General features: G+C 39.4%; 2 protein-coding genes across 3 annotated transcripts; one reads left to right on the top strand and one right to left on the bottom strand.

The window, feature by feature from the left end:
* Positions 1 to 1752: 1752 nt before the first annotated feature.
* On the bottom strand, positions 1753 to 13343 carry Sam-S (S-adenosylmethionine Synthetase). Of its 2 annotated transcripts, none has more exons than XM_065238369.1 (8): positions 13158 to 13343; positions 12800 to 13076; positions 8261 to 8338; positions 8066 to 8188; positions 7821 to 7933; positions 4757 to 5119; positions 4379 to 4695; positions 1753 to 4307 (listed from the first exon to the last, which is right to left on the bottom strand). In XM_065238369.1, the coding sequence occupies exons 2-8, from the start codon at positions 12912 to 12914 to the stop codon at positions 4202 to 4204; spliced, it is 1215 nt and encodes a 404-aa protein (XP_065094441.1). In that variant the 5' UTR covers positions 12915 to 13076; positions 13158 to 13343; the 3' UTR covers positions 1753 to 4201. The 2 variants fall into 2 exon arrangements, with proteins under 2 accessions (XP_065094441.1, XP_065094438.1); XM_065238366.1 differs by lacking the exon at positions 7821 to 7933 and adding an exon at positions 6476 to 6588.
* A 2958-nt stretch (positions 13344 to 16301) lies between these two features.
* Nhe1 (Na[+]/H[+] hydrogen exchanger 1) lies at positions 16302 to 19115 on the top strand. Its single transcript, XM_065238315.1, has 3 exons — positions 16302 to 17621; positions 17705 to 18405; positions 18467 to 19115. The coding sequence occupies exons 1-3, from the start codon at positions 16538 to 16540 to the stop codon at positions 18698 to 18700; spliced, it is 2019 nt and encodes a 672-aa protein (XP_065094387.1). The 5' UTR covers positions 16302 to 16537; the 3' UTR covers positions 18701 to 19115.
* Positions 19116 to 22920: the final 3805 nt, after the last annotated feature.

The raw sequence follows: 22920 nt of genomic DNA, 5'->3' as shown, positions 1-22920 counted from the left end.
TTCTAAGGCCCTTACGCGAACCAAAGTACGACCAACAAACAACGACCAACGAATACGAAACTAACGATTTTAAATTGGCTCACTAGTTAACTAGCCTATTGGTCCCAAGCAAATCGATTAACGTACCCCATTCTAGTTAAAATTCTAGTACTACGCAATGTTTGTTTGAGGGGTTATTGGATTTTCCTATGTTTCGAGGGGTGAATCGATTAGCTTGGGACCGAAGATAGTACCAGAGCTGAGCCAAAACGTTGAGCACGTTTCTTCGGGACCTACTAGTCTTAGAGTTAGGTACGACCATAGAGGTAACTCTAAGACTAGAAGTTCCCGAAATAATGTGCTCAACTTTTTGGCTCAGCTCTGGTACTCTCTTCGGTCCCAAGTCACGCAAACCAATACCACTTTCGGAAAGGTGATAGTTGCTCCTATCCGATGATGTTGATGGTTTGATTGGGCGTACTTTGGTTCGCGTGTAAAGGGCCTTAGAAAGTTTGTTTACAAATGCTTTTGTGCCTTTATCAAATGTTATGCCTGAATTGGAACAGCTTTTTTTCAGTTTTATGGTGACAGTCGTCCATACTTTAACTAGAGGGCTTTAGGTAGGGATCGTTCGATCAGAAATCACCTTGACAATTGATAAAGGTTCGGATATGATGACAATGTGATAAATTTCGACGCTAATGTGAAGGAGTTTGGGCCACGATATTTTGCTCAGTAAGCAAAACGGGTCACTATTAGGCCACCGATCTCCTTACACAACTAGGGCTAAAGGTGGTCACTTTTAAGTGACTGGCTCAAAATTGCAGAGAAGAATACGTCCACTCATATCGTACATATTACCGATTCTCATGTTCGAGAAAGTGGGTGTATGAATTTATGAGTAGTGTTAGTACAGATAAAAAGCATAATTGTCCCATATGGAAAAAGTAGACATTGAGAAAATAGCAGACGGGTGGGGATTTGAAATTCAATGTAATTATTTTAAAACAAATTAATAATTGTATTCATATGTTTTTCAAGTTGAAATCAAGTGAACCTTGAATGTTTTGGTTTCAGAGATAAACCAGCCGATGGCTGAAAGTCGCTTTAATAAAGAAAGCTACTTAAGATGCATGTTTTGTGATATCAGTGAAAAATGAAGCAGAACTGTAACTTGGCAACTAAATTTCAGGATGGGACTGATATGCGATTACTTTGCTCGATAGGACAAAATGACTTGATGTTTAATAAAAAGAGAGAGTGAGAAGGATTAGTTATTTCCATTTAATTTTTCTACCTTATTTGCTTATCCTTGACAGATACGCGTATTTCGTTTATAATGTGCAGACTTCTTCAGTATCTTGTACTAATACTCGACTCGAAATACGCGTATCTGTCGAGGATAAGCAAATAAGGTAGTGGAATTAAATGGAAATCAATTAATAATCCTTTTCTCTCTTTATACATGTTGTTTTTACATTTTTCATGATCTCCATAGTTTTATCAAATGAAAGCAAATGTCAATTGAAAGTGAATTCCGTTGTTATCTCAAAATTGGGATATATATGGGATTGATATGCGATTATAGGCAGAGTAGGAGGGTTCAAAAACAAATGCTTTTTTTTATCAATAGATGTTATAGCCGTTTATAGCGTAGATTATGCATCACTAGAGTGAATTGTGCGGCGTTTCCAAAATGCGAATAACTGTCGGAATTACCCCCCAAAGAGCCCAAGGGAATTATCCAAAACACAAAAATCAAAAACTCCGAAATTGTCTTACTCTACCAGAAGTAGTGGGACTTTATTTTCATATTTTTCTGCTTTTTCATGTTTATTATCATGTTTGTTTTCATATGCAATCCATTTGATTGGTATTCAGTATTTGTTTCATATTTCTTCGCCTTTTATTTTCAGCAGTAAGTAAGTAAATCGTACCTTAGGGAATATTCTTTAAAAGACAACTAAAAAACTATTCAAACTCTATTTTTGGTTGAGCCCGTGCCCTCGCGCAAAGCGTGCCGTGGTACTTTTTCTTTTCTTTTTTTCTTGTCTGGTTTGGGTTATATTTTCTTTTTGTTAAAGGTATTTTTATATAACTGGCGTTAAAACGTTGGATTTTTCGTTTTGATAAAATTTACTATTGTAAAAACAAAATACAGTGCTCTTAGGAAAGTATTTTGTGTTTTACTCTGCACACTTACTGAAATAACAGGTGCAACTTCCTACAAGTGAAATTTTAGCAAAACTTAAAGCACGCTAACATTTATAAGCAGTTACATTTGCTAGTTTAAAAAAACTTAAATTTTCTGTAGTTTTTTTTTTCTGATTTTTTTGTTGTACCACATCGCACCTTTCAACCATTCAGCGGACCGGAGTGTTTTCGAAATGGCTCTTTTCCACAAATAAATTCCTTTGCGTAAACACAACACAAAACGTGTATGAACATGTGAAAAAAATAAACTTCGTAGCGTGTGGATTATTGAGATTATTGAACTGAGGACAAGCCCAGGATCGATGCCGACCAGTTTGCCATCCGGATGTAGGTTCCAAAAGCATGAAGAACATGAAGAGGATCGTACAACTGGACCAGATCGGTGGCATCGGGGCCGCCACTTTGGAAAAGAAGTATTTGCATTCCTGATGATGAATGAAATAGTTTGCAAAGTGCTACTTTTTACGCACTATGAAAAAATATAATGTTCTACTCTGTGGCTTGCTGTGTGGCCCTAGAATTCAAATTTATGGATTTTGAATTCTAGAAGTACATCAACCTACAGAATGAGGAGATTCCATTACAGTTTGTGTATTGCTAAATCGGAGCAGCGTGTTAAATCTATTGAATGTGTTTTACACTATGATCTAATCAAAACCAAAACTGGCAGTTATTTGATACAATTCCGTTAATCTTGTCAGACCTGAGAGTACGGCTGTCCCATGGTTTGCAAATTGTGATGTCACCTTTAAGGCTTTATCCAATAAGCACCATTCGATTCTTAAACGTTATAAAGATATTGCCGTCATAAATGCTGATTTCATGTCTATGGATGGACACGCTATTTGATGTTAAGTGATAAGTTTGAAAGAACCAATTGAGTACTGATCACTGTTAAAGAGCATAATCCAGATTCAACGAAGTTTTACCTTGGCAAGTGTTTCATATTCTATATATTTTAGTTTCAAGCCTTTCTTCGATTCACGCTTGCAACATGGCAATGTCGAATCTTACGTACCTTCTCCATGTTTAATATCATGTCCCTAGAATCCATTCACCAAAAATATATATCACTATGAAACGTTTGAACTGATTCTTTTCACGTCATACAACGAATTTTGCAGCAGGCAGCACTTCCATAGGTCTTACGCTGGAAGCGCACTTGATGGGGTTCCTACTGTGGCCAACCGAATGATCTAGCTTTGCCGAAAATTCACGGGATCCATTTTATACCTAACCGCATCGAGCAGCGTATGTTTCTACTTTTTTTTGCTTTTTTACAGTTATTTTTTGTATTTGTTGTGTACTTTTTGTAAACACTATGTCACTTTTTTTGTATACATACTACTTTTTGTTGTTTTTCTCAATTTTGAAAGAGTGTAATGTATGTGTATGTGTTAGCGTACAAACTAATTGTAGAGACATTGTTGCGATTGTTACATTTTTCTTGCGGTGATTTTGTGTAAAGTAAGACTGGGGCTAACCAACGAACAAAGGCGGCAAGTGCGAAGAAATTCTTTTACAATTTTTTAACTCTATAGATCACGTTTCCTAAACTTTGTTTCCTACACGATTCGAATGTTCTAGACTGGCAATTTTGATTCACCTTGAAAAACTCATGTAAACTGGAAGGGTAATTTACCTCGCATAAAAAAAAATACAGGAATCACATTGCCACACAGACAAACATACACATTGAAAATATTAACTATTTTCTTGCGCATAAATATGACACTATCCGGCTTATTGACTCTGAAAGGGCAACTGAACTAATCTATCAGCGTATAGAACTTACAGCTGTCACGGGAACTTAAGACACTTACACTTGTAAAAAGAAAATCTGGCGAAAAACTTTGTTTAAAATAAACCCTATTCATGCTCGGTTATACTCTTAAACGTCTAGCTTGGCTTTTTTCGAAGCGACTGGTGCAACCTCCTCGCTGCTGTCTGCGGTATAAGAAGCGAGCGCTTCGCTCCTACTACCGCAACCAACGGTTGGTGCTGCCAATCAGTTCATCACCAATTCCTTGGGTTCCTCCCATGGGAAGCCTTCGCGTCCAAAGTGTCCATATGTGCTAGTACGCTGGTAGAATGGTGTCCTCAGATTTAGATCCCTAGGAGTAAGGAAAGATTATCAGAGTCGTTTGGTTGACTCACAATGAAACGTTGATAAGTCGGTACTCACTTGACAATTTTTCCCGGACGTAGATCAAAGTTCTTTGAGACAATGTTTAGCAGTTCCTTCTGGCTGTATTTGGAAGTTCCATAGTCGAATACTGTGATCGAAAGTGGTTCAGCGAGTCCAATTGCATACGCAACCTGCACCAAACAGCGCCGGCAGATTCCAGCCTTCACCAACGACTTGGCCACCCAACGAGCCGCATATGCAGCCGAGCGATCGACCTTTGTGAAGTCCTTGCCCGAGAAGGCACCACCACCGTGAGCGCCCCAACCTCCATAAGTGTCTACGATGATCTTACGACCAGTTAGGCCAGCGTCACCCTAATAAAAAAATTTGATTGTTAGTTCTCCAGCAGCTTCAGCAACACTAAATTTAACAAACCTGTGGTCCACCAATGATGAACAGACCACAAGGGTTGATGTGAACGATGGTGTTCGAGTCAAAGTACTTGGCTGGAATGACATCCTTGACGACCTTATCCATAATATTCTTGCGCAATTCATCCAGGCCGATCTTTTCCGAGTGCTGCAGCGACACCACAATGGTGTGCACTCGCTGTGGGATGCATGCACCCGATTCAAAGACGTATTCGGCTGTGACCTGGGTCTTGGAATCTGGGCGAGCCCACCAGAATTCACCGCTACGGCGCAGCTCAGCGATCTTTTCGTTCAGGCGATGGGCCAGCACAACGGTCAATGGCATGCATTCTTCCGTTTCATCGGTTGCATATCCGAACATCAAACCCTAGCCGTGGATTAGGGAGAAGGAGTACAGGTCAATGAAAATGGTTTGGTGTAGATTACCGCTTGTAGTGTGTACATGCAGTAGAGGCAACTAGGTATACTCGGCCCAAGTGCTAATCTAAACGTTATGTTAGTGAAAGCGAGCAGTGGTCACGATCATCGTTAGTGGGAAAGAACAATCTGTTTCATTGAATGATAAGCAATAAGTTGCAACTGCATTTGAACTGGAATCTACCAATACTGTCTCTATTGGATTTAGAAATAGGCCAACAGAAAATTTCTGTAAAGCAATCTGCCCTTTTCAGCATAGTTGTCCCATTCGTGAAAACAGTAAGCTGAGAAAAACGGCGTTGAATTTTTTTTGTTTTCTATATGGACTCTTATAGACGGGACAACGTACTATAGTTTTGGTATTATTCGTGATATTTTCTGACTGAAACTTTTCCTGTTCATTGTGAAGTTAAGGAACTCGACAATAGATTCCAATCCATTTTCGTCAAAAATGCTAATGAGAGTGTTGTGCCGCACAGCGCAGTAATGTAACGTACAAATGAATGGTTCTTTCTTGGAATTATTTTCCGGTGACATTAAAACTAAAGATCTGAATTTAGAAACGTCAACGGAAAATAACCACCCGAGCGGTCGATGTTTCCATCTGCGTCATCATTCTTCCCGACACTGATAATCAAAATTACACTATAATAATAAATTACGCGTGAAGCTTCGCTGATCACGGCCAGTAAACAAACCCCTCTGCAGGGGTCAGCAAATGAAGGTACCCATGTCGAGGCAATAGCCAAAACATTATTCAACAGATTGTTCGCCAAATGATGATTTGCTGTTCAAATCGATTCTGCTTCGACCACCTCGATTGATCGCAGACCACCACAAAGTGAGACCATATGATATTTTTGTTTATTTAGTATATGAGTGTGAGCATGATTTAGGTTATTATCCGTATTCAGCGGCATGAAGAATTTAAATGGAAACGTCTGTGCAAAGTCGATAGGTAGGTATGTTTACTTTTGGTCAAGCTTATTTCAAAACATGCGATCATTTTGAACCACCACAACCCGATCATGCCACGCGCCGACTTTATGAACCAGAGCAAGATTCAGTACGACATAGCGAAAGATCAACGCGTGTTTCTTTCTCTCGTGATTTGTTAATTTGGAAACGGAATTGAACCGAGATAACCCGAAACCGACAGTTTAATGACGCTGTAATACATGTCTTGAAGCAGTTGCTTGTCAGTCAGATTTCTTATCGCTAATAAATATAGAAAGAACTTTCTAGTAGGTTCGGAGAATTGTGAATGGTATGCAATAATAACTAGGTTACGCTAAAATGTCCTAACCTGATCTCCGGCGCCAACTTCCTCCTCCGAACGATTTACATGCACTCCAGCTGCAATGTTTGGTGATTGTTGATCCAGTGCAAGCAGTACGTTACATGTTTTATAATCGAATCCTGTCGTATGTTTCAATTCAAAAATGTGTGTGATTGTTACACCATTTTTTCCCAGGATGCATGCGATGGAAAAATAGGAAAATACGTGCAAATACAGACGATGAATAAAAGTACGTTATAAATCGACTGAAGATATACTGCGTTGTTTACGAAATCGGAATTGCACATCAGCTCGCGTGCCCTTAACATTAACAAACACTCCGAGGCGTCGAGAGGGAACGAACATTTTATGTAATTTTGATTCGCAGAAAAATACAACCATCAGCAAAACTACCGCTTCTCCGATGACCAGACGACCGATAACATGGTGAACTAAGATTCGATGACCGAGGTTTGCAAGTCGCCGAAAGACGAGGACGATGTTTATCCAAACCGTCTACCAAAGCGATACTTGATGCGAAGTGGCATAAATGGCTTCCTCGGAATCCAACTGCGGTGCATGGCAACAGGGCCACGAGGGAACACGTTTTACTGAACACACGAGTTTCCTCTCAACACGAGACATATAAACATAGCAACAATGGATTTTACCTACTGAGACGTTGAAGAAAACTGAGACCCGTGAAATCCGTTATGCAACCATGGAAAAGTGCCCTACTAGCGTAATTCTATTCTGCTAATAATTTCCAATTAACTAGAAAGCAAAGCGATAATCAGCGACAACGTGTGTCAGTTGGCTGTATTTTTTGTCAATGTTATCATGCGGCCATCACGTTAATCAACACTGTGGTGGGAATACCCTGAGAACTTTTGAAACCTGCTGAGGCTACACGCGCAAATCTACTCGCTGACGTGAACGGAAATTGAAAATACTTAAGTCATAGAATTGGAGACTAAAAATGAAAAAAAGCGTTTCAAAAGACGCTCTCAACTCAACAAGACCCTAGATGACTCTTTTTGTAAGATGATAACCCTGGTGGCACTTGGAAGTTGCACAACAACGCTGGTTGGAAGAAGCATGCTGGTGAATGGAGTTTGATGTTTACTAATCCTTATCGTCGCTCTTTACAGAATCCATGCAAAATTATCGCTTCCGTTAGTTTTCGTCACAGTGTCCAGCTATAGGCGTCAATGAGGATGATCATGATTAGGTGCGGATTGAGTTTCAAACACGACGATCACAACGAAATATATGAAAAGTCAAGGCCTTCATCCAATCAATGGGCCGATGTGCCACCACTAAACATCGATTTTCCCTAGCTGTATCCTATCAATAGACCAATGTAAGGTACCTGATCACCCGCGCCAACGTTATCCTCGTCGCGGTCAATGTGTACACCTTGGGCAATGTTCGACGATTGCTGTTCAATGGCGACCAATAAATTCAACGTACGCCAATCGAAGCCTAGGAGGAGGATTGCAATTTAACATCAAAAGGCATACACAGCCAATTCATCCCGAATCTCAATCGAGTTCAGATAAACCAACGAATGTGAATATACACGAGAAATGATGAGTCAGAATGATTTGAACCTACCTTTTGAGGAATCATCGTAACCGATGTGCTTGACGGTTTCACGAACTACTTTCTGGTAGTCGATGACAGCCTTTGAGGTGATCTCTCCGCACAGCAAAATCATTCCAGTCTTTGAGATGGTTTCTGGATGAAGTATGGACAAATTGTAAAAAAAAAATTTGGCTTCCAGACATGAAGTTTGAATCTTCTACTTACCACAGGCAACTTTGGCGTTCGGATCCTGCTGGAGATGTGCATCCAGAATGGCGTCACTGATCTGATCGCACATCTTGTCTGAAAATTTGGATGAGAAAAACAGAAATTGACATTAATTTCCATCATAAGCATGACGCTGCTATGTGTGGATTTCTTGATAAGCTTAAATTCAATTACATAACCAGAAAGTTGCGACCAGCTAGAGCACTTTGAATTCCGTTTCCTACTGGAAACAATGCGACTTTAAGGGCGGTTTAACATTGAATCCCTTCCCTGTTTGAATGATCTGCAAAATGTTTGCTTAGAGTCGAGTTGATTAAATCTGCTGTCGACTTCAAAGCAGCCGGACATTCTTGATCGAGATTTAATCCAAGGATAATACCGGTTGGAGCAACATAATTATTATCAATTCAAATTAGGTATCTATACCTAGCCCTAAAACCAGAAGAACATAACAACATTTTTCGTTTTCTCATTCTTGAGGTTTTCTCTATTTCCTCCCCTTTCGTACATACATCTCAGCCATATGCGATACACAAAACATCATGCCGGAAAAAAAGAAGAACCAAAACAAAACAAGCCGAATGCTGTGGAATGGGGCTCTGTATTGGTTTCCACGAAAGCCTTCACAAACACCCCGCGAATAGAGCGCGAAAAAGGTGAAAATCGATATCTATAGATGGATGACCGGCGCAAAGCGAGGTGAATCGCATGAAATCACACTAAACCATATATGTAGTTCCCCCGAATCAACAACCAAGCAGCATACACCATTGCACGACGACTACAAACAATACGTTGGAGCTGTTTGGCTTCATACCCTTCTCGGTCATGAGGATCAGTCCAGATTCTTACTGATAAAGACTACAACGAGGTGTCAAGCAGCAGCATGGACAATGTGTTTTTATTTTTATTTTTCAATTTCCGTGCCCTTTGTCATGGCGCTGCTGACGAAGATCAGTCTCATGCAAATGGGTTATAAATAGTTTTTCTACGAAAATAGCAACGAGCTAGAGCGCTTTGGATTCCGTGAATATAATTATTAATCGTAGCACACCACCACGTGGTTCCCATGCCGCGCGGCTTTTTTCGCTTTCATGGTTGGCACAGCAACGCGCGTGAGGAGCACTGAAAATCAATATTTTATTTAATGCATCCATCGTATCGTGCAGTGCAATTCACTACCACACTGCCCACTAGCACCGTCGTATTTTTCCATTGATGGCTGCGATAAGTACTTTATATACAGTGTACCTATATGCTCGAGAATCAGTGTTGCTAAAATAGTTTACAGGCTTTATGGACGCACTAAAAAGTTTATGCATCAGCGATGATTACTCAGCTCTTTTGATATGATTTTGATTTTTCACATGCTAATAAAAAAAATATGCGGTTCGTAATTATAGCACAGACAAACAGACATAAATCATTGAATATTTTGAATATAAAAACATCTTCGCTAAAACACTGCCGCCATCTGTTGAGTATGCTATGATGGATAGTACGCTGAACAGATGTCTGATTGTCTGTGATTATATCATGCGTGTCCATATAGTCATGTTTTAAAATTTTCTGTATTTACACCAAAAATTGTGTTTTTTCAAGTATTTAGTTTGATTACCTATGGCTTGATAGGTTGTATCGTTATCGAGAAATCGTTGAAAACGTACCATGTGAACTGCGACTCAGCGGTGCCAACCGTAATAAAAGACTTGAGTTATTATAATGGTCATGCTATCAATTTTTAGACTACTGCGAAGATTGTAGTTCACATGTTACTATTTCTCAATCATCACCTCACTGATCATGATCTGTAAAATGGAATTAAACCACAGTATTCATTTTGTTTTATTTGATTCCAGTAATTTAATTTAATTTTGTTGGTAGACGCAGCGTTCCATGCTCTTGACAGATACTATTTCCTAGTTAAACATTCAATTTCCTGTGTAAATTATTTTCATGTGAAGCGCTGCTTATGAGAAAAACAGATTTTTCTCCCAAACCGAATATGAGCACGATCCTTGGCCAGGAAAGTTTCAGCTGGATAGTAGGCGAGAGGCGAGCCATTCATTGGTTGGCGTTTGGTTTGCCTCAGATATAATTTTAATCAAATGGGATTATGGCACTTTCGGAATAACAACCAATGGTCTCCGTTAACTGCAACTTTTCCTTGACTTTGGCCTTTGAAAACCACGAAACAATACGAGAATTCTTCTTCACATGTTGCATCATCATTCTCAACATATTCTCAAACGAAGTAGATCGGAAGCCTCGGCACTTGATGATTAGATTGTAGCAACAAGAAGAATATTTTGAGGATGATGATGGAACATGTGAAGAAGGATTTTTAAGAAAACTGAACGTACCTATTTCGAATCGTTTACGCCAATCTCAACTAATTTTTTCCAATAATATTCTGTTCGAAACGTTGAATAAAATTTAAATGCAGTAAAACAATCACTTGAACACATTTTAGGTAACTAGTGACTTGTCAGGGGATGATTTTTGAACTCGTGACCTTTAGCGTGAGAGGTATGTTAGCCATTACGCCAGGCCCGTCCCCCGATTCCCGAGTAGAAAATAACAATAAGAAGTGACTTAATCAGGGTTTTTGATCCCAACATTTTGTGATCATAGGTTGCCTACATCCTCTTCGACTCCAACTCTAATGTGGCAACATTTGAGCGTAGATTTACTGAATTGCATTAATGGATCACGTGAGATTCGTTACTGTGAAAGATTAGTAATATTCCATTGCTCTTAAATTGTAACAATTATGCTACCTGTGTCTTTTTTTTTCGAGTCACCACTGCCGACGAGGATTGCTTCGGATGATGGATGTCCAGTGGAGCTGATTGAATTATAAGTTTTTATGTTTTGACTACAGTTGATATTTATGTTATGTTCACGGATGTGCTTGTTTTGTAATGTTTGTACTGTATGGGGTATGGGGTTTTTACGCCAGTTAAATTGGCTTTTCCCCATCACATTCATTCCGACGAAATTCAAACCATTAAAAAATAAGTTCCAATAGCTTTAATTTTTTTTTTTTTTTTTTTAAGTCCATGAAATTTTCTGAAATCTCGGCAGCAGTTGGTCCAGTTTAGGAACCAACCGAACTCAGCTGAAAGGTCTTGGTCACCTGAACTAATTTTCAGAATACACTTCGGAATACTTCCTGAACGACCAGGATTTTGAAAAATAGCTCATCCGAAAGTCCTCAATCAGCAGCACAAGTATATCGAAGGGAGTAACATTATAGATTGTTAGTTTGCGGATAAAATCTAGACCAACAATTGAAATAGGCGGAACAACCAAACGTAAACAATGGATTTAATCGCAAATTTCTCGAGAATCAAAACACATCCACGCAATCTAACACCACCATCTGATAGAGCAAATTTCCTTTATCGAATGATATTGTTAATTTGCATGGGTGTCTTTTGATTCTCCAGAAATTTGCGATTAAAGCCATTGTTTACGTTTGGTTGTTCCGCCTATTTCAATTGTTGGTCTACAAATCATGTTCATAATCAAAAATTAATCGGTGAAAAGAGATCATATACTTTTAGCGAATATGAGAATTTCGATTTGCCAGTTTGTCTGAGAAAGAGTTTTCTTACATGTATTTTAATGGTTGTTTCAAAATAAAATCTGCGAGGTGGACTAAGATATGGTCTTAGCCTGTCAGAAAGACAAGTCAAAAAAGATCTGTACGGGTGTTAGAAAATCACAACAAAATGCTGGATTCATGTATTATTTCGTACCTTTTCTCATAAATTTGTTCGCGTAAAGAGCCAAATGCTTTCAATACGAATTGGATTCATGGCCATCGAAATACTGGCAGCACTGGATGACATTTTGGGTTGTATTGACCACTGCGATATAATGCGAACGAACTTCTCCAAAGCACAACATCGCATTTATTCATAAGAAGATAGACAAACGGCGCAATAACGGATGTGTAGCCGATTCTGGCACACGAGCTGAAATTGAATCGAAAATAGCTCTCCCTCAACCCGACTATATTGATTAAGAGACCGCGAAGATGCAGTAAATCAACAAACACTTCCTACTTCAACCAGCAGACTGGATAATATCCGCCATGTTTTCTCACCTCAAAACAAAGTTTGTTTTCCGATGGTTCTGATTGGAAATACCAGTTTCAATCAAAATCGCTTTTCTAGTCGGAAATTGTTCGATCAAACCCACAATTTCCGCGTAGTGAAATCGTCCGCAATATTGCGTAATTAAATGCACTCGCGAGAAGCACATTTTTCAATACTATTACTGCGTGCTTGTAAAGTTTCGAACCGCGAGGAGCGCTCTCGCCCAAGAGGAAAAAATAAAGATGAAACATAACCTCCAATATGGCGAGGTAGAATTTGAAACTATACTGCTCCTTGCTATCTGCAGCTCTGTATCTAATGAGATGCGGGTCCTGCTATCTACGATGCATGGATACATGAATGGTATGAAAAGGTCAGGGTGGGTAAAAATTGCCTATGAATAGATGCCCTTGCCTGGTTTAGAACCTACCTGGATGACCCTCGCCTACAGATTCTGAGGTGAACAAAAACGAGCACCCGTCTTCCATTTCGTAGCCATTATGGCCATTGGAGGCAAATCCATTTGTTGCTTTGGTCTGCGGCATTTTCAGTCCGATTTTTCAATGATTTGCTTTCACTTGACTGATTAAAAACTGCAGCAGAACTTCTTCGACGATTACTCTTTTTCACGAGCACTTCCACAGGAGACCGATTATTTGGTAGTCACTATTTACGGTTTGTTTACCGATTTTTCTTCCTTTATGCACCTAATCACACGGATAGAAAAAAATACACAAAATCGATTAGAAAATTAATCTATTTTTAACACCAAATCATCCAACACTCACTGATTAATTACAGTAGGCAGACTTTTATCTCCTATTTTTTATATTTGAAAAGCACTCGCGGGAGCCTCGCTTGGGCCCGTCTTTACTTTGCAAAACTTTGTGGAAAAGAGACTGAGCCGAATGAAAATTCTTGACGGATAGCCAAAGAGAGCGGATGGACGATTCTCACCAAAATAGAAGCAATAAAATTACTCACCAGGCGAGAAACGAGAGCTTAATCGATTTTCTACACTCTAAATTTCAAACTGCCATTCCTCAAAGATTATTCACTTCCAATACAGAAAACGCACTATCACTTTCTAGTTTCCAGATCTCGAACACTTATTGAAATAATCAAAAAAAAAATACTAATGATCTTCAGCAATTGAACTCCTTCCTCCAGGAAAGCTACGGGCTGAAGCAGAAAATGCTGATGCTTTCAAATCCACGGATGATCACAAACTGACGACTGAATTCAAATTTGCGAGCATTTTGTATTCGCAAAACGTCTTCCAATGACGAACATTGAAGAAAACAAAAAAGTTCAAATATGGTGTGATAACCGAGGGGCACGCACAAATCTTTCAATACTACGCAGCTTAATCAACAATTATTTAAAATCTTATCATTGTTGTATTCATTACGTTAAATACACTCTCCAATTCAATGAATAATTAAAATACTGTCAAAAATTAGTTTTTAAAATACATTCAATGCCACACAAAATATTATTAATGACATTAATTATCACAGAATATTTGTTAATTATTTTCAATACTGCTTAAAATATTTTGTTTATTATTTCAATACCGCTTGAAATATTTTAATTATTAATAAATATTTGAACGGTATTTTCATTACCATGCAGTCAAATCGATGAGTGGGCGCCCCTCGGTGATAACACGTTACTGTTCTTATTTGTATTGCTGAAATAGTTTTTTAGAAAGTTCATCTATGTTATTAAAAAATATTAAATTATCTGCCAATTGACAAGCGAAATCACCATTCATTTGATCTCCGAAACTTAATCAAATATAATTGAACATTCACTCCTGTATTCACCCGCGTATTATCCTTATCCTTCGCAAACTTTAAGTGAATCGATCTCGGCTAACAACAACAGAATGACCAATCACAAATGCGCTTATCGCATTAACACGCGGGTCCTACCTAGCGGTTCCTACTTTACCCCCGTGCTCTAACGGCGATAGAAGCAAAATCTCGTGCTCGTGCCCACTCGCTCAAGCGATCGTTTGTCCTGAAGTCTGTGGTGATAAGAGCATGCGAACGCGCAGTTTCAGCTGAGTGATCTTAACGACGCGATCAGGCACGTTAGTTGTTTTCGTTTGGCGCGCGTTGTTGATGTCCGATAGTATTCAAAAAAAAAAATTGAATAATCATCTTTCGCGGATGCTGGGTGGCACACTGCCACGATTGTTATGAATTTTTACTTTCGCTGTATATAGCTTGATGGGTTTGAAGCATGTTTAAAGCGTTCTTTTTCCCAGCTAGTGAAGGTGCATCCACACGAATATAGTTTGGTTTACTTTTAGGTGTCTACAATTAAATTATCTACAATTAAGTTTAATTATAAAAATAAATTTGCCAAAAAACATTACGGTCATAATATACTAGTTTAAATAAAAAGAACCTTGAACTATGTCATGCATGCAAATCAAGCAAATATTTCAAAATTCTGTTTGATAAACATTTTGAATTTATCTGCATTTGTCAATAATCTGAAAATTGCACAACACTGCAGTGGTAGCTAATCGGATGCTGTAAGCTACCCCAATAAATTTCTTATGGTTATTTTACTTAACGAAGTGATCGGGGTATCATCCAAATAATTTGAGGAATATTTATATAATTTGGGTTATCATACGTTTATGGAATTTTTCATCAGGATACACTGACCAAACAAGCCCAATACTTACTGCACGCTTTACTGTTATCATTCTAGTTTTCATTGTGTGATCTCCTAGATTAGTAATCAAATGATACAACTGAAGTGGATTAGTAAGCATGATTCAGCAGCATCAGCAGTGATATTGCGGAATCCGAGGCAGAATCGATGTGTATAAGTCTTCGTTTAGACGTCATTCACTGGTTAGGCACAGCAATAACGTCATATAGCAATTTGTTTAATAAACGGATTGGAACTAGTTCCAACCCAGTTCGAACCCATACATTTTGTCAGGGCTTTGTTTGGTCTGAAATAGGTTACATACGATCAAACTGACATTTTTTAAATCAACCCGATCCAGATTGAAACTGAATCAAACACATATTTGGCTATAGTCCACGCTCGAGTCCACGTAATCAAAAACGTTTAGAGGCATAGTATAAACTATATAATTCCTAAGGCAGTGATAGCAACAGCAAAAAAAATCATTCAATGATCATTATATTATCTGTCCTTAAAATGTTATTACCTCATACAATGATAACTGGATTACATACTTAACATCGACGATATGTGATGTGTGCTGTAAGCATGCTTTATGTTTGTTTTGATTTTTTAGATTGGATTTGACAGTCAGATTAGCGATTCAAACTCTGAAAGTACGGCCATGATTTTGTCGGATGAGTGGGGGATTATTGTTTATAAAATGTATTCATATAATCCTTTAATGTAGTTTGGGTAACAAAAGTTGACTAATAGATACAATACATTTATAAGAGGGTTTCATGGTAGGTATTCCTCGAGGTATTCAAGGTCAGCAATAGAATGTGTTGTACATATTTTTCAATTTGATTGTCTATTAAGACAACAACCTTCGCTAGTAAACTTTTTCGCCATTCCACTGGCAAACCGAGTAGCATATTAGCCCCAATTTGGTTGCTGCTGTATTTTGTCTTTTGTCCAGCAGTGCACTCTAAGGGACCATGCACAGATAACGTAGTACATTTTAGAGCCATTTATAGCTGGTTATCACTTTGAGTAATACAAGGCCGGTCATATCTTGTGCTGACCCCTCCCCTGTTTTGTTCTTAATTTGGATTTTTATTATTATTTTGTCATTTTACGTTTAGCGTGCATATTTTGCAGGGCTGTACTAAAAGCTTCTCTCTTAATCGATTATTATGGTTTGCATGCGTGTTTCGTCAATCGTTATGTCATTGTGGTGTTTTATGTTTTTCTCGAAGCTGCAAATCGCGACAAGCCTTTCCCGATGATGGCCCCGTCAAAACAATATCGCTCGTCAGATGGAACAGTTTGCCCGTTTTATCGCTCGTAAAGTTAATAAATTAGTTCTTTCGGTCACGGTTGTCGGTGTGCCAGATTATACACAGTGAAGTGACTTTCAAGTGGAGCCATGCAATAGAAAATTTTGGCTGGATTCGAGTGGAATTTAAAAGCCACCCCAGAGCTCTACATTGTTCCCCTTTCACGAGCTATGACTCAGAGCTTCAAGGACGCAATGAAGTCGAGATTGATCTATTTTTTGCTCATTTGTGGATTTCTTTTCACCACTTTCTATAACGTTGCATCGGACGTTCAGCTCCCGACGGCTGGAAATGGAGGAGCCATTGGAAGTTTATCAACTGTTACTGTAGCGAAAGATCCAGATGTTAACCGAACGACAGTTCCAATCGAAGAACATCAGCCGGTCAAGGAGGATTTGGTGAAGGAACTCCCGAAAAATGCCACGACGACTATGTCACCGGAGAAGAATGCGGTCGAACAGGAACACTATAGTTCGATGTCAATATTTTTCGTTCTGTGCGTTATCGCGCTCGGGATCCTTTTAATTCACATGATGCTGCAGACCGGATTCCAGTACCTACCGGAAAGCATCGTAGTGGTATTTCTTGGGGCGTTGATTGGACTGATTTTAAACAATTCTTCCGTAAAGCACGTTGCCAACTGGGAACGAGAGGAAGTGTTCTCGCCGACGGCGTTCTTCCTGGTTCTTCTACCGCCGATTATCTTTGAGTCCGGATACAATCTGCACAAGGGTAACTTTTTCCAAAATATTGGATCGATTTTGGTGTTTGCCATCATTGGAACAACCATCTCAGCGCTGGTAATCGGTTCTGGTGTGTATTTGTTGGGCCTGGCGGAAGTCGCTTATAGGTTGAACTTTGTGGAATCTTTTGCCTTTGGTTCACTGATTTCGGCTGTGGATCCGGTGGCAACGGTTGCCATATTCCACGCGTTGGATGTGGACCCTATACTGAACATGTTGGTGTTTGGTGAAAGTATCCTGAATGATGCCATTTCGATTGTGCTGACGACAACGGTAATGCCAATGGTTTCCGGATCCGGCTCGGAGGGTACCGGGGAATCGATCATATCGGCTTTAAACACTTTCTGCCTGATGTTCTTCGCGTCGGCTGGCATTGGAGTGGTGTTTGCGTTGATGGGTGCTCTGCTACTCAAACACGTGGATCTTCGAAAGCATCCGTCGCTTGAATTTGGACTGATGTTGGTATTTACCTATGCACCGTACGTTCTCGCCGAAGGTATTCATTTATCAGGTGAGTAGAGATAAGAGCAAATTTATTAGTTTTGAGTTGATTGCACATACAGGGTTTATGAATTTATGTTTTCTCCTTTATAGGAATTATGGCAATTCTGTTCTGCGGTATCGTGATGTCCCACTACACACATTTCAATCTGTCCACGGTAACTCAAATCACGATGCAACAGACGATGCGAACGTTGGCCTTTGTGGCGGAAACGTGCGTCTTTGCCTATCTTGGATTGGCAATATTTTCCTTCAAGCACCGCTGCGAGCTCTCGTTCGTTATCTGGGCAATCATCTTGTGTCTGATCGGCCGAGCGTGTAACATTTTCCCTCTGGCGTGGTTGGTCAATCGATTCCGCGAGCACAAGATCACCAACAAAATGGCTTTCATAATGTGGTTTTCCGGCCTGCGGGGTGCAATTTCCTACGCGCTTTCGTTGCACTTGCAGTTCTCCAGTGAGGAAACGAGACATGTCGTGATCACTACCACCCTTATTATCGTACTCTTTACGACACTGTTCTTCGGTGGATCAACCATGCCACTGATGAAGTATCTGGCCGGTGGAAAGAAAAGCAGAAGAACTGTTCGCAGTAGCCGGTTGGGAAGGAAGAAGAAGGAGAAGGTTCTTTCACTGAGTAAGACGCGCGAATGGGGGCAAGCGATTGATTCGGAACATTTATCGGAACTGACGGAAGAGGAGGAAGTGAGCTTTACGCAGTCGAAGTTGGTTGGGTTCGCTCGGTTGGATAGGAAGTATTTTACACCGTTCTTCACTCGACGATTCACACACCAGGTAAGTGGACAATTCTATAATATTCAGATTACGACACGATTGTCCTTCATCTCTCTTGTAGGAACTTCACGATTGCAAGAGCCAGATGGCTGATCTGACGAATAAGTGGTACCAAGCGATCCGAATATCGCCGGATGATCTGGACGAGGAGGATGACGAAGATGGGGATGCTGTTTCCATTGCAGCATCCGACCGGTCGACCAACATCCTGGTCGACAGCGGTAGTGCTGTCCGAGGGAAGCAGAGCAATGCCACGACGGCATCCGCTGGTGGTCCCAGTAGGGCAAAATCCTGATTCCGACAGCAACTGCAGGAGCAGGATGACAGCTCACTGTACAACACCTCACTAGACGTGGGGTCGGAAATATTCCTGTGAACTTGCACGGGTCGGTAGATATGGTTATATTTATAAATATTTATCGAAAACAACATAAGCTAAAGAGGCCAAGTGAAACGATTAACTATTTTGGGCAAGTGTGCTGTGAAGAAACCTTTCAAGAGGGCAAACACAATGGGAAAGGGTCAAAGTTATATAACCAAAAAACAGTCACTCATCGCTGGTTGAACTGTAATTAATGTAATTTTTTATATCTTGTAGTTATAATGTTGTAAACAAATAATGATTCAACTTTTCTCATTCTGAAGTTACCTACAACAATAGACACTAATACTGGCGCTGAAGGGACAACATCCCGATAAATTATTAAAAACGTGATACGAAGTAAATCAAACTAGTCGAATGATCAGTAAAAACTGCACTGTTTTTAAAAAGTACTCCACTATTAATGAATTGATACTTAGTAGGAGATCATTCCAGCATACAAAGGTAAAGTCTATTTGCACAATACATCCAAACGGACGGAGGCAGTCTGGGGTTGGCTTGTATAGATAATGGCATAAATAGATAATTTAAACAAAGCAGTATCTTCATCACCTTGGAATGCCGCGATTTACGATAAATTTATCCTATTGTTTTATTGATCAGTGATATCAGCTGAAATCCTATGATGAGTTATGTTTGATCGTTGTTGTAATATACGATGTACTATTGTGGCGTGAACCTTGGCGTTTGTAGCAATCTTTATGTTTCGAAATCCTTGTTAAGTGGTCTCATATTCAAGAAGTTTGGATTTTTTTTCCTTTCTCGTAAACTTCATACGCGTAAAAGTCCCACGTTTTTTGACAAGTTCATAGAATATGGCACTGTTATGTGTGTAAATGAATTCTATGTGAAATAAATTATTCCTCTGGAAATTTTGGAACAAAATCACCTGAAACGTCAACGAACTCATAAAGGAATTTTGACAAATTCAAGGAAGCTGAGAGTTGCTCTTTTAAAAAAATCTGTTATCTGTTATAAATTGTGAATTTCTGTAAATTTGCTACCGTGCAGGAACCATACTTGGGCCCATGCATCAATTATGTCACGCTAAATCGAGCAAAAAATTACCCCGTCCCCCCTATCGTGGCGTTTTTCCTATACCTAATGCATTGCTTGTCACAAAATCGTAGACCCTCCCCCCTTAGAGCGTGACATAATATATGCATCAACCCTTTGCGCGGTTCCTAACTATGCACAATCACTCATTTTTTCATCAGTATTTTCGTAAATTTGCCACTGCAAACATGCGGATACAAGTATTACAAACTTATGGGAAGCATCTCATCAAAATCGAGATACATACAATGAAAAATACATTAGTGTGCAACCATTCGCAATCGCGCAATGTGTGTTTCAGGCACGTTGCATGACGTTAGAAAATATGTTTCAAAAGTGAGTAATTTATACATACCCATACAATTAATGGCTTTAATCACAGAAAAAGGCACAACACATTGAATATTATCATTCGTTAAAAAGATTGTGCTACCCGATTGTCGCTTCCCCGAACGCCATCTGCTTAAATCCCATTAGCCTGAATAAAAACGAGCAGCAATCAAAAGAAGGCAGAATCTCATTCATATTCGGGGAAGTGACATTCGGGGTAGCGAGCTTAATGTAAGCTCAACGGCAGAAACCAATAGGTTCAGTGAAGAAAAAAAAAATACAAATCAGCGCAGTTTTGATATGACTCAGTTGGGTTTCCAATTTTAATGAAACTACTCACGCGATACAAGAATGTAAACAAACTTTATTAAAGTCATGACGGCTCGAGTAGTTCTTGACCTTGGTGGGGTTCAAATTAAGAAGAGCAAAACAATTCGATACTAAGGCAATGGAAAATAAGATGATACATGCGACACCTGGCATGAATTATATAACGCAGGCAGCGATTGTTGAAAACAGTTTTGAGTGTTATCCGCTGATACACACCACGTCTCGATGGCGTATAACAACACTGATTCCACATTTAAATTGAAAATTCGGATTTTGGTGCGTTGACTTATCTGGTTAGGATCTCCATACAGTTCGCAAACTCATAAAATCAGCGCAAGCCTTCTTGATTCGTGCACCTATGTCATTATTGGTCCCTCCGTCTAACGCTATCTGACTCCTAATATATGAAACTTTCGACTTTATCCAGTGCTTGCCCCGCTACCGTAAAGTTGGAAGGGTTGCCCCACGGTTCGGAACACGGCCAACTGAACCTACCATAATCTCGTCGATAATATACACTGCGCTTCGATGAGCTTATCCGGGACTCCTTTGCGTCTCAGAGTTCCCCTCAGATTGTGGTGATTGAGTCGATCGAAAGCTTTTTCGTAGTCAATACCAATACCAGATAAAGCATGGTGGAGCGTGACAATTCTCTTTTGGTTTTTATAACAATGTATAAGATGCGGAGTTAGTAAGTGATCTTAGATGTAGCTTCCGGGACAGAGCATTCCTTATTAAGCCGCTGTTTTGCTTGTTGTGTTTACAAAAGCAGATACGTCTATTTAAAAATTCAACCTTAATTAATAATTGATCAAACCAATGTTGCTGTCAAATGGAACCAATTTTTGTTGACTTACGAGGAAATTAAAGGAATTGATTCGATAATAACTGGTTTAATGAACAACTTAAAAGAAACTTTATTGAACGTCTTTCTCTTCCGGTAGTACAGTAACGAATGAATTGCATCAGCCTACAAAATGGCTGATGTCGGTCGCTGCACGCATCGTAGTTGGCTGCGTCAGCAAAGCTGTCAAACGTGAAAAACATCGATTGGGCACACACTTATTACCAACAATTTTTTCCCTCCCGGTATGAAGAAACGAAAACAAGTAGGTTACAGTCCATCAATATGAAACTTATTCAAGTTCACCACGAATCTTTCTATTAATAAAGGGATATCGTGAACATGTAAGCCATATTATTACCACCGACAAACCGACATGACATTTAATTCTGCCTTATGCCCGAAAATCGTAAACGGCTGATTTAATTGTGCAGTGATCCGAACTGTCAAAACCATAGAAATTTTTTATCTAGATAAAAATAGTTTGTCCAGAATAGATTAGACACTAACCAATTCATAACTTTTGCATGCGGGTTCATGGCTTAGCTAAATATTTCCCGCAAACACGGAGCCAGATGTCAGTAGTGTGCTTTGGTCAACAAATTTATTGTTTTTGCTGTGGTCATTCATGTCGGTTTGTCGATGCTATGAATATAGCGACTATAAGTCTGTGGGCTGGGGTCAAGGGGCCAGCTAGTGGGATGCTATCCTCCTAAAGGCTAAAAACGTGCGGCGAGAATTTTTAGGTATTGAATTGGCGTTGACGGCAACTCTGTAGCTCTTTACTCCAATGGTAAAATCCATAAGCAAACGTCAGACTATGCGTGAAACATGGCGGGCTTCGTACTATCCTTTCACTCCACTGAAAATTCCCAAAAGAAACTGTCAATCTTTGCTAGAAGAGACGCCAATTTACTTATCGAAGTTTTTCCGTGTTTCGCTAATCTTTTTTTTTCACAGCTTATACCCTGGACAGACTATGGCTTATATCATGTAATATAGGCTGTCTTGCAATGAGCACTCATACATCTAGTTTTCACTGGAAATCCTATGTATGAGTGCTCATTGCAAGACAGTCTATATTACATGATATAAGCCATAGTCTGTCCAGGGTATTAGACATGAATGCTATAAGCTTTTCTATCTTTTTATCTGTTAGAAGTGGTCAGAATCTTTAGAACACTTTAGAACGATTAGCAACGGATGTTTTGGAAAGTTTCAGCTTAGATAAGGTTCTTCAAAATGATCACGGTTTTTAATATGTTCTGCCCGCTTTTCCAGCGAAACCAGTTGTGCCATCCCCTAGCATACGACAAATAGTTTTTTGATGAGAAAATTAAACAGCAGGCCCAAATGTTGCCTGTAGCTAGAGTAATCGGATGTCTGGTAGTTTTGTAAATCTCAATTTGTTTACATTTGTACTCCAGATTTGTTCCATAATACGATTTTAAACATGACTGAACATCGTGGACGTTACATCAGCCTGTCGCGCCTCACGTTCTGTTTGTTTCCGAAGGTTTTGACTTTGTCAGATAATCATAATAAATTTTTATGGATGCACAAAAACCACTGC

Source organism: Ochlerotatus camptorhynchus, unplaced genomic scaffold (genome assembly GCF_037179485.1).
Source record: "Ochlerotatus camptorhynchus isolate MF236.1 unplaced genomic scaffold, CSIRO-AGI_Acam_v1.1 ptg000045l, whole genome shotgun sequence".
NCBI lineage: Eukaryota > Metazoa > Arthropoda > Insecta > Diptera > Culicidae > Ochlerotatus > Ochlerotatus camptorhynchus.
This window is presented reverse-complemented; position numbering and strand designations above follow the sequence as displayed.